The 12675-nt window shown below is 45.1% G+C and overlaps 1 protein-coding gene across 1 annotated transcript; it reads left to right on the top strand.

Moving 5' to 3' along the window:
- The first annotated feature begins 11313 nt into the window (after positions 1–11313).
- LOC135972352 (olfactory receptor 52R1-like) lies at positions 11314–12252 on the top strand. The gene has a single exon (XM_065550052.1). The coding sequence runs from the start codon at positions 11314–11316 to the stop codon at positions 12250–12252; it is 939 nt and encodes a 312-aa protein (XP_065406124.1).
- The last annotated feature ends 423 nt before the right edge of the window (positions 12253–12675 follow it).

Genomic DNA, 12675 nt, shown 5'->3' with positions numbered 1-12675 from the left:
ATTTTTCTCCTGGTGCTCTAGCTGTCAGACCGACCTGCATTCAGAGCTGGCTGGTGAGATGGTGGTGGGTCCTCTTCCCTGAATCACTTACTAGACAGTCAAAGTGACATTGAATCCTTTCCTGGCCTTACTGTGCTGTGTCAACGTGACAGACTAGGGAATTAGTCTGTGTGCACCTCATTAACAAAGGGTTCCCACCTTTCTAATTGCTTTTAACTGAACCCCCGAGGCCCTGCACCGTGCCCCGCCTATTCCCTCAAGGCCTGGCTCACTTCTTTAGCTTTTATTTTCCTTTTGTTCCTCTTTGCTGGGGGCCTGTAGCAGGTAGGATCCCTGCAATGAGTATGGGCTGGGAGCCCTTTGCCCTGAGCCTGGCCTCGGGGGTAGGGCAAGGGGTCAGCTTTGAAGCTAGGGTAATAACAGCTGAAAGAGGCTCAAGAAAAAGCCCCTCCATTAGTTGGGAAGGCAGGATGCTGGACAGAGGCTGGGGTGGCGTTGGTAGCTCTAAGGGAGGGAGATAAACGGCACACCTACAATTAGTCACCTATTTACACACGTACACAGCACCTTATTTGGAACTACAGGGCACCCATTGCCCAGGGGCTGAAGCTGAACAGTGAAGTTGAGTCTAACATACGCTCTGCATGATGGTTTTGATCTCTACATGTAGAAGCTCTTTATCTTCGCTGCAAGGCAGCGTTCTATCCATGACATGAACCAACTGAGCTACACAGAGGTAAAGTGATTTACTCAAGGCCACACAATGAGTCGATGCCAGATCTGAAAATAGGAAATGGGAGTCCTGCCCTCCCGTCCCCAGCAGCACCACTGCTCTGGTCATGAACTGGCATTGCTCCTCTGGGTTGTATTAGATGCAATGAGTTTATTTGTGTGTCACGGTCAATGGAGTTGCCGTCCTTCTTAAGCAGGAGGAATTTATGAAACAGCTAAAAACTACAGCCACAAAAACAGGTTTCCACCCAGCTCAGTCTTCAGCCTTGTCTTGCTTGTTTACAAGGGACCACACGCTGCCTTGAACTCTACACAGAGCACAGAGCCCAACTATGTGCTGCAAGGAACCAAATCACTGCAGTCTGTGATTCTGATTAGGGCCTTTCAGTAGCAGCCCACTAGACATAATAAATAATAATCTCCATTTAATGCATGGAGAGGCTGTGCCCAAGGTCACCCAGCAAATCCGTGGCAGAGCTGGGACTCTTCACTCTCAGCTCACCGGTCTCTGTTGATGCTTTATCTTTACTTCAATGACTTGGGACAAATGCTCTGTTGGTGCCAGTGGGTGCAACCCCACTGAAAATTGGTTTGATTCCCTGCACTAGATACACCAATGGAGAGAGTGGCAGGCCTCTGTGCTGCTGCATGGTCCATACGAGCCTGGTCTGAAACAGAATAAGCAATCTAGGTACTCATGGGCTATGGTCCCAGTGCAAGACACATCCATTCGTGCTGACTCCGTTTCCCCAGGTGTAAAAGGGGGATACCTCCTGAGAGGAGTGAGCAATAGGCTGTGAAGCACCTATCAGTTGTGTTCATGTGTCACCATGCCTCAGTGGACCACAGCTGAAGATGCCACATTCAGGAGAAACTGATGAGAAATAGGGCAGATTCAACGCATACTGGTGGTTGTTCGATCATTAGATTGTACCAAGCCAGCAACATACATAAAGTTCTGTTTTACCACACTACTTAACTAGAAGCCAAAAATGCAGTCTCCTTTGGCATCCCAACCCAGACAGTTGACTCCATAATGAGCGGTTAGTGAAAACCAATTTAATCACATATAGGGTCCTTTTAATCTCAAGGCAAATACGTAATTAAGATATTGCCCAATAATCACGCTGCTGCCAATCTGTTAGTAACTAAAAACTAAAGGTCTAATAATAAAAGAAAAGAAGAAGAGATATAAATGTTTGATATATCAGATACATACAAGTGATTTTTCAGAGTGCATAGATTAGGATCATAGCAGTAATGGAATAAACTGCTGGTTTGCAAAAGAATCTCTGGAAATTACCCAAACTGGTCGGAGGTCATCAGACCTTGTTCAGAGCTTCCTTCTTGGAAACCCAGTCCAGAGAAATGAAGATAAAATGGAGATGTCTAAGGGGTCCTTTAATATCCTCTGTCCTGTGTGTGGAATTTTACTGTTCCAAAATAAGGCAAGAATACCTCTTTGTGGAAAGTTACTGGCCCAAGTGGGAGTCCAGGGTCAATAGGAAGAGACAGGTAATAGTTTTGAGGGATTTCATTATTACAAACATAGATAGCTGGGCTTGCAATGACCAGGAGAATCACATGGTGACTGGCCTGCCAGATGTGAAGTTTGCAAATCTCTTGAGATAGAATCACAGGATCGGAAGGGACCTCAGGAGGTCATCTAGTCCAACTCCCTGCTCAAAGCAAGACCAATCCCCAATTTTTGCCCCAGATCCCTAAATGGCCCCCTCAAGGATTGAACTCACCACCCTGGGTTTAGGAGGCCCATGCTCAAGCCACCGAGCTATCCCTCCCCCCACACTTGGATACACTTATGTGTAGTGCTGGGGAGGTACCAATGACATAGGGAAGGATAGAGAGGTCCTGGAGGCCAAATTTAAAAGAGGTTGAAGTCGAGGACCTCCATGGTGGCATTCTCTGAAATGCTTCCGCTTCCACACACAGAGCAAGATAGAGAAGAATAACTGCAGGTTCTCAATGCATAGAGGAGATCATGGTGTAGGCCAGAGGGGTTTAGTTTTATTAGGAATTGGGGAAACTTTTGGGAAAGGAGGCACCTATACAGGAAGGCTGGACTCCACGTATACCAAAATGGAGCCAGATTGCTGGCACTTAAAATCAACAAGGTTGTAGAGCAGTTTTTAAAATAAGGGCTGGTGGAACGCTGACATGTGCGGAGGACCACGTGATTCAGACAGAGACATCTCTTAGGGGAGAATCTATTAATGGAGATTCGCTATGTCCTACTAAGGACGAGAGCATGGAAAATAATTAAAAAAAGATAGGATCTAATGAGAAACAGTCAAATGAAAGAGATTCCCATTGCATTACATTGTGAAATGGCAGACAGTTAAAAAGTGACAATTTTAAGTGCTTATATATAAATACCAGAAGTCTAAATAATACGATGGGTGAATTAGAGTGCCTCATATTAAATGAGGATATTGATATACTAGGCATCACAGAAACTTGATGGAATGAGGATAATCAATCGGACACAGTAATACCAGGGTACAAAATATATCAGAAGGACATAATAGGTTGTACTGGTGGAGGAGTGGCACTATATATGAAAGAAAGCATAGAATCATATGAAATAAAAATCTTAAATGAACAAACTGTACCATAGAATCTCTATGGATGGTAATTCCATGCTTGAATAGTAAGAATATAGCAGTAGGGATATATTACCGACCACCTGACTAGGGTGGTGACAGTGATATTGAAATGCTCAGGGAGATTAGAGATGTTCAAAAATAAATAAATAAAACCCCTGAATAATAATGGGGGATTTCAACTATCCCCATATTGACTGAGTATATGTCACCTCAGCATGGGATGCAGAGATAAACCTTCTTGACACCTTAAATGACTGCTTCTTGGAGCAGTTAGCCCTGGAAATCACAAGGGGAAAGGCAATTCTTGATTTAGTCCTAAATGGAGCATTAGTAATACTGACCAAAATACTCTAAAACGAGAAGAAAGCAACAGAGGGTCCTGTGGCATCTTTAAGACTAACAGAAGTATTGGGAGCATAAGCTTTCGTGGGTAAGAACCTCACTTCTTCAGAAAACGAGGAGGTTAGTTAAACAGAAATAAAAAAGGTACAGTGCCAAAAGTGAAATCTCTGCAAACTTCATGGAAATTTTTAAGGACACCATAATATAAGTTCAAACTAAATTTATACCCCAAATTAAAAAAAAAAACATCCCAAGAGAACCAAAAAAGAACCACCATAGCTAAACAAAGTAAAAGAACAGTGAGAGGCAAAAATGCATCCTTTAAAAAGTGGAAGTTAAATCCTAACGAGGAAAATAGAATGAGGCATAAACTCTGCAAATGAAGTGTAAAAATGTAATTCGGGAGGCCATAAAGAATTTTTAGAACAGCTAGCTGAAGACGCAAAAAGTAATAACAAAAAAGTTGCGAGGAGAAGGAATCAAGAGGATGATCCATCACGGGCACTCTAAGAAGAGTGCTGTGCTGAATAGAGTACTGGCTTGAGCAGACAGGTCTCATCAGGTAGGTTGGAGATGGAAGATCCTTGATGAACTCTGCTGGATACCAGGAAAAACCAATGGATATCAAGCGCTTGTGGAGCCTACATCCGGGGTAAGCTAATGGGCTCCAGCCAGCCAATGTACTGAATAACGCCATCAAAGGAAGAGTACTGGTGAGTCTTCTAAACTCAATGGTTAAAGGTGTGGTTTTGCACAGATGGCAACAACACACCAGGAATGTCCGTGAGACAACTGCCCAATCTGTTAACTGTGAGACCTTTCTGGCTGAGCATGGGATAGATCCCACTCTAGAGAGCATAGCAGTATGTATCTGCGGAGTGGGGCAAGAGGAGGTAACTGGGGGAGGAATAGTGGGGGTACAGGAATGTCTCCTCACTGATCACATGGGGGAGGATGCCCAGAACAGAATGGATGATTCGGTATCTGTGCACCCAGGCTCCCAACCTGTGGCTCAGGCAATGAGATGGAACTGTGTAGCTGACTTCCCAGAGGGGAACAGTCACACAACTGACCTCTCAGCGATAGAGAGGGGGATGATGGAGGGTACCCCAATGCAGGTCCCAATTTTGCAGGACTTTGTTCCTGATGTGCTTGTAAAAACTAACTCAGTCTCTTTAGGACAGAATGTAGATCCTACAGAAGAGACAATTGTTTTTGAAAATGCTAATGCCCCAACAGAGAGAGGGGAGGAGGTAATTCCATGCGCTGGTAAGACAGAGAAAGCAGCTGTGTAAGGGTTGCTGGGAATATACACACCTCTTAGAGGGTGGGGAAGGTCCCAGTGCTTGGAGTAGAGATCACAGAGAACGACTGAGGGTGTGTCATGTCTCCCTTTGCCTGAGTTTACCTATCTGTATAATGGGGATATGTTCATAGGGACTTTACCTAGCTAGGTATTTTCAAGATCCATCAATGAAAGGTGCAGCACCGTATGATGATAGTTCTTGATGAGAATTACTGATCTCTGATGTCTTAGCGACAGCCCCATGTGCCTCCAGAAACTGCTCATGTTTCCCCTCAGTCATCTCTCTGCAGATATGTCTGTCTACTATCTACCTATCCATCGTCGGCATTTACAGGGTATCAGGCTCTACGGAGGCCAAGTTATTATCCCCAGTTTTCTTCCTAATCAACTATAATTTTTAAATACAGTCAAACCCCATAATAAGGCGCCCTGCTGTAACGTGAAATCGCATATAACACGATCACAATTTGGCCCCTCTTTAAGACACACAGTAATACAGTACTGTATGTACTGTACCAATGGTCCCCAACGCCATGATGGCTGCCGGGACATTGACGTGCCCCCGCTTAGTGCCAGGCAGGGGAGAGAAGCTGCAGCCCTGCGCCTGCCGGGGACAGAGAGCCCCGGCGCCCGCAGCCCTGGAGCTCTCTGTCCCCAGCAGGCGTGGGGCCACAGCTCCTCTTGAAGCCGGAGAGAAGCCGTGGCCCCGCACCTGCCCGGGACAGAGAACAACAGGGCTGCGGGTGCTGGTGCTCACTGTCCCCGGCAGGCGCGGGGCCGCAGCTTCTCTCCCCTGCTGGGCACTAGGCACTAGGGGCACTAGGTGGCGCGCCTCAATGCACCGCCTTGGGGACCACTGACTATACCGCGACCCCGCATTTAGCGCGATGTAATTTTTTGGACCCCAAACATCACGGTCTAGTGGGGCTTCACTGTATAAACAAATGCACAGAGCAGCCAATTCCTCTCTGACTCAGCAGAGAGCCACACAGTTCTCATCTCCCTTTGGGAAAGTCCCTTAATTACTGTTGACTCCTAAAGCTGGACAAAAAACACAGAAGTGCAGACATGGAAGGAAAGACATTGGCTAAAGTGTCTCCGGTCTCCAGCCTGTTTACATCCAGATGCCGCTTCTCCCCAAGAGGCTGAGCGAACCCCACTGGGATTGCACAGCGCTCTATTATAAATGGTGCACAGATCTGTGTTTGCTCTCAGCATGGGATGTTGCTGCAGATGCTGGGGTGAGAGGCGTGTGGAACACGGCTACCTGAGGGGGATTCCCAGGGAAGACACTTCTGTCTCAGGATTCCCAGGTACCCATCTCTTGTTGAGGAGCTCCCCTGCTGGACAAACCCAGTGTAACATGGGCGTAATGGGATAGAGAATAGGTCTGTTTTCCTTTCTGTTCTGCACAGACATTAAACATCCCAGGGTCCTTGCCACAGGGGTGAGTTTGCTCCTTTATCACTGTCCAAAATCCCATTCCTTTCTGTGAACACCCACCTGCCCCTGCCAATAGCCTCAACCCCTAAGGTGGCTCCATTTTAGAGGCACAGTGGATCCTTCATGATGAAAGGTGTTAGTAGATGTACAATACAAGGCCAAACTCGGAAGCTATGCCCTGTATTTTGCTCAGGCCCCACTGAGGGAAAATTCTCCGTGGAGTAAGAACTGAGTAAAGACCTCAGGAGCCAGATGTGTGTTAATACAGAGAAACTGTCACCTCCTCCTCTTGCATTTCAGGGCTCTGGCTCTTAACGCGGGGGGTCAGGGAGGAGTTACCTTAATTGTATCTACTGGAAAGCATGGAGGTGCTAGAGCTCCTCACTGGAATAACTATAAGAATTTTTCAATATGGGGAAGACATCTTCTCTCCTAGCTTCATTTGAGATGTTGGCTGAACTGTTATGCCTGAAATTTTCAAAACACAATTCAGCCAGAAGCAGACAGCCAGCATTGCAAATATAAGTCCACATGGTTAAAGTTTGGCAAACATATAAAGAATTCAAAATGAGGTCTCCTAATTGAAGGTGTCAGACAGACTTAACTAAGGGTGTCCCCAGAACCAACTACAATGGCCGATCCATTTGTGAATCCTATTCAGCTAAGCTGTTTGCTCCAATAATGTCGGTGGCAAGGAGTATAACAGGCCAAATATGAAGTATTTTGACAATTTTCTTTTCTCAGTGTTATATGGTCAGATTTTCAATGTAATTGATTGTTCCCTTTTTTGTGTGTTGTGAAACAGAGTAAATACAAATGCCGGATCTACTTTCTTTGTTGATAGATTCATATGATTTAAGGTCAGAAGGAACCATTTTATCATCCAGCCTGACATCCTGTATAACACAGGCCATTAAATTTTACCCAGCTACCCCTGATTCGAGCTTCATAACTTATGTGTGACTAAGACCTGTTCCACTCTAGGATTTTACATTATAGAATCATAGAGCTATGGGGTTAGAAAGGAATGCAAGCGTCAGCTAGACTGACCCCCTGCCCAGATGCAGGATGTGTTGTATCTAAATCAGCCCAGAAAATTGGGTGTCCTGCCACCTTTGGCTTCCACAGCCTCCCAAGGCATCTGTTCCATTGTCCTCCTGTTCTTACAGTTAGGAAGTTTTTTCTCAGATATAATCTAAATCTGCTATGCTGGAGTTTGAACCCACTGCCTGTTGTCCTGTGCTCTGCGGCAAGGCAGAATAATTTTCCTCCATCTTTCTTATCGCAGCCTTTCAAATATCTGAAGATCGCTCCCGTCTCCCCCTCAGTTTCCTCTTTTCCAGAGAAAACACAAATGGTTGCTTCGGCCCTTGCTCATATGGCTTGCCTTCTATCCCTTTCATCATCGTTGTCGCTTGCCTCTGGATCCTTTCCAGTTTCTCTACATCCTTCCTATACATCGGTGACCCAAACTAGACACTATACTCCACCTAAGGCCTAACCAGTGCCAAGTAGATGAGTGCTATCACCTCCCATGATTTGCATGTTATGCATCCCTTAATACAACCTAACATTGCATTTGCCTTTTTTGAAAATATCCACACCCCTGAGAGATGTAGCTATGTCAACCTAACCCCGGTGTAGAAGGCATTAGGTCAATGGAAGAATTCTTCTGTCGACCTATCTACCACCTCTTGGGAAGGTGGATTAACTGCACTGACAGGAGAACCCCTGCCGTCGGTGTAAGAAGTGTCCACATTGAATCTCTATGGCAGCACCATTGTAGCTTTTTATGTGTAAACGAGCCCTTAAGCAGATCTTCCAGTAAAGCATCCAGTCTGGATCTGCAGACATGCGGAGTTGGAGAAGCCACCACTTCCCTTCTCAGTGTGTTCCAAGTGTTAATTGCCCTGAGTGCTAAACACTTGGCCCTTTTCTCCAACTGGAATTTGTCTGGCTTCAGATTCCAGTGATTAGGTCTTGCTTTGCCTTTCTTTACTAGACTAAAGAGCACGTTATTGGTATTTAAGATGAATAATTGAAGCTCCAATCATTTTTGTCGCTGTTTATGTGCCTTCTCCAGTTTTTCAACATTATTTCTGAAATGTGGATCCCAGGACTGGATGCATTCGGTTTCACCAATACCATGTGGAGATGTAAAATCCTTCTTCTTCTCCAACTTCCCACTCCCCTGTTTATGCATCCAAGGATCACCACAGTGCTTTTGGCCACAGCATCACATTGGGAGCTCACGATGAGTTAGTTGTCTACAATGACATGAAATTCTTTTCAGGGTACCTGCGTCCCATAATACAGTTCCCTAGTCTGTGGGTGGAGCCTGCATTCCCTGTTTCAAGAGGATCCCTTTGTATTTATCTGTATTAAAACATTTTCTTTGCATGGGCCCAGCTCAGCAAATGTTCCAGATCGATCAGTGTGCCTGCCCTGGCCTCCTCATTGTAACCAATCTGCCAATCTTTGGGTCATCTGTAAATTTTATCTGCAGTGATTCTGCATTTGTTTCAAGATCATTGATGAATATACTGAATTGCTTTCTCAGATCTGTCAATTAGCCAGTTTTTAGTCCACTTTACATGTGCTCTACTGATATTGTATAGTGTGTATTTTTTTCTCTTATTTTTTTCCCCTACTAAAAGAAATGCCTCACAGAAATCAAACTCTATTGCATCTGCTTGGTTCCCTTGATCAGTCAAAAATATACTCTCATTTAAGGATGAAATTGGGTTGATTTGACAAGACATGTTGTTGACCGGCATTAATTATAATCCTACGACTTTTTTTTTTTAACTAATCCTAGACCAGCTTTTCCATTCTTTCTTAATTTTGTAAAATCTTTTTTTTTAAACTTTCCCTTTTTTTACTGAATACTTTACGTTTAACACAGAACTGCCCTGTTTCCCCACTCCACCCTTTTTTTCCCCTTTTGTCTCTCCAGCTGCCTCTCTGTGTACTTCTGGTTCCGAGTGAGATGTGCACATGATCAGTCAGTTTGTAACTCTGGTGATTGAAAGTCTAAGATTCCATTCTAGATGCTGTTTATCGCCATGTTTGATTGTTAATGGACTGGAAATTATTTCATCACCTCATGTGCTATGAGTACCTTATACTGCTTCTTTCCAAATGCAGAACTCAACTATTTCTTGACCACGTCTCCCTTTTCTGCAACATTAACAAACTTTGTTTCTCCCTCAAAGAGTTGGCCTAAACCTTTTCTAGGATTTCTTTTTTTCTTAATATACTTTAATAACCTCCTTTTTGTGATCCTTAAACCTGCGAAGCATGGATTTTTCCATGATGTTTTAGCATCCCTTATCAATTTTCATACATTCCAATTTGTATTATTTTCTCTCTCTATTTTCCCTTTTCCCCATTTGTTATATATTGCTTCCCATCCCGTCCCTCCCCAATTGCTTTATCAGTAAACCGGGTTTTTGTCCAAAGTTGTCTACTTTCTTGATAGTGGAATAGTGGCCTTTTGCCAATCTAATAAACTCTTCTTCAAGAAATTCCAATTTTCATTCTCATTTTTTCTCTTAAATTTTTTTTCCCAATCAGTTTATTGATATTTTGCATCTCCTTTGGGAATATTAGCCCTTTTGAAATACGAAGTGTCTATAGATGTTACTGGTTGGGAACTGTTCTCTGTTTGTCCATTTGAATGTAATCAGTTCTTTCTTCATTTTGCTCTCTTCTATCATATGCTCCCTTCTTTGTCTCTTCTCTAAACTAAACAGTCCAAAACTTTTCAGTTTGTCCGCATATGGCAGCCTCTCCCTTTCTCATAGCCTGTCTCAGAAATCCCCTTTCTATCTGCTATATCCTTCATGGAGACTGAGGCTGGGTCTACACTACCCGCCTGAATCGGCGGGTAGAACTTGACCTCCCGGGGATGGATTTATCGCGTCCCGTCGGGACACGACAATCGATCCCCGAATCGACGCTCTTACTCCACCAGCGGAGGTGGGAGTAAGCGCCGTCGACGGGAAGCCGCAGAGGTCGATTTTGCCGCCGTCCTCACAGCGGGGTAAGTCGGCTGTGATACGTCAAATTCAGCTATGCTATTCACGTAGCTGAATTTGCGTATCTTAAATCGACTCCCCCCTGTAGTGTAGATATAGCCTTTGTTTCCACAACTGAGCACGTGTCCAGAGCAGGTTATTCTTCACCCCATTGCTTAGGCATACGGACATTGTCTTTGTTTTCACCATGGCTGTGAATGAGTAACTGTTTTCATGGAGCTCCTATCAATGACGCCTAGGTCTTTTCCCTGAGTTTGGTTCTAGTTGGGTTTGTTTGGGGTTTTGTTTGTTGGGTTTTGTTTCTAGTTGCGTTTTTTTCTAGTTTTTTCCCTCTGGTTCATGTTTTGTCAAAGCTTTGTTTCTTTTCCACTGTTAGATTTTGAGCAATAGGGTGAATGGGGAACTCCCTGCAGAATGGACGCTCTAGCCTGTTTTTCATTGTATTAAGGAACAATGATGAATAGCCAGTAGCCACACTCATGTTTCCCACTGGTGCCTATTAAGGTTTCCCATACCAAGATATGTAGGAATTCTTGATGTACGGAACACCATAAAATATGGAATTGGCATTAGTATGGTCAGTTGTTCATAATTTATTTCTCTGAATAGTGAAAATGTCATTTTTCTATGTGTGAAGAGTGAAAAATCTGCTTCACTCTTGAGAACAGCTTCCAGTAGTGCATGTAGTGTCTCATATTAACATTGTCTCTCCATCCAGGTATTAATACTGCAACCATCACCCTAGAGCCTGGGCACATACAGAAAGTCTGATGAATGTATGATATGTGCAGGAGACAGAAGAGTTGGACACCTTCTCCCCTACTCCATGTCAGATTCCAACACAACCGACTTCACCAACCCCTCCACCTTCATTTTGCTGGGCATTCCTGGCCTGGAGGCGGCCCATGTCTGGCTCTCCATCCCCTTCTGCACCATGTACGTCACAGCCATCTTGGGGAACTTCACCATCCTGTTTGTCGTGAAGAGGGAGCCGAGCCTCCGTGCCCCCATGTACTATTTCATCTGCATGTTGGCCATCACCGACCTGGTCCTGTCTACATCCATGCTGCCCAAAATGCTGAACATCTTCTGGTTCAATTCCAGGGAGATCGATTTCAGTGCCTGTCTCACCCAGATGTACTTCATTCACTGTTTCTCAGTGGTGGAGTCTGGGATTCTCGTGGCCATGGCTTTTGATCGCTATGTGGCCATCTGCGATCCCCTGAGACATTCCACCATCCTGGCAAACCCCATGGTAGCCAAGATTGGCCTGGCTGTGGTGTTTCGCGGTGGCATGCTCATACTGCCCTATCTCATCCTAACGAGGCAATGGCCATATTGCAAAAGCAACATCATCCCTGACACACACTGCACGCACATAGCCGTGGTGAAGCTGGCTTGTGCCGATACCCACATCAGTAGTTACTACGGCCTCTTTGTGCTATTCTGTGTGAAGGGTCTGGATATGGTTTTTATTGCTGTGTCCTATATCCAGATCCTCAGGGCCATCTTCAGTCTCCCCACAAGGGATGCCCGTCTCAAGACTTTTGGGACTTGCAGCTCCCATCTCTGTTCCATCTTAGTCTTTTACATCCCAGGTCTCTTCTCCTCCCTCACGTACCGGTTTGGCCAGAATGTGCCCCTGCATTTCCGTGTTCTCATTGGCAACGTGAGCCTCCTGGTGCCCCCCACGCTAAACCCCATCATCTACGGGGTGAGGACCAAACAGATCCGGGACAGGCTGCTCCGGCTCTTTAGTCATTAAGACATCTAAATTTTTCTCCTGGCGCTCTAGCTGTCAGACCGACCTGCATTCAGAGCTGGCTGGTGAGATGGTGCTGGGCCCTCTTCCCTGAATCATTTACTAGACAGTCAAAGTGACATTGAATTCTTTCCTGGCCTTACTGCGCTGTGTCAATGTGATAGACTGGGGAATCGGTCTGTGTACAGCTCATTAACAAAGGCTTCCCTCCTTTCTAATTGTTTTTAATTGAACCCCCGAGGCCCTGCACCGTGCCCCGCCTATTCCCCCAAGGCCTGGCTCATTTCTTTAGCTTTTATTTCCCTTTTGTTCCTCTTTGCTGGGGGCCTGTAGCAGGTAGTATCCCTGCGATGAGTATGGGATAGGAGCCCTTTGCCCTGAGCCTGGCCTCGGGGGTAGGGAAGGGGTCAGCTTTGAAGCTAGGGT

Source organism: Chrysemys picta, chromosome 1 (genome assembly GCF_011386835.1).
Source record: "Chrysemys picta bellii isolate R12L10 chromosome 1, ASM1138683v2, whole genome shotgun sequence".
In the NCBI taxonomy this organism is placed as follows: domain Eukaryota; kingdom Metazoa; phylum Chordata; order Testudines; family Emydidae; genus Chrysemys; species Chrysemys picta.
This window is presented reverse-complemented; position numbering and strand designations above follow the sequence as displayed.

Bases quoted from the DNA above. Each gene is read 5' to 3' on its own strand.
- LOC135972352 (XM_065550052.1), top strand. From the start codon at position 11,314: ATGTCAGATTCCAACACAACCGACTTCACCAACCCCTCCACCTTCATT.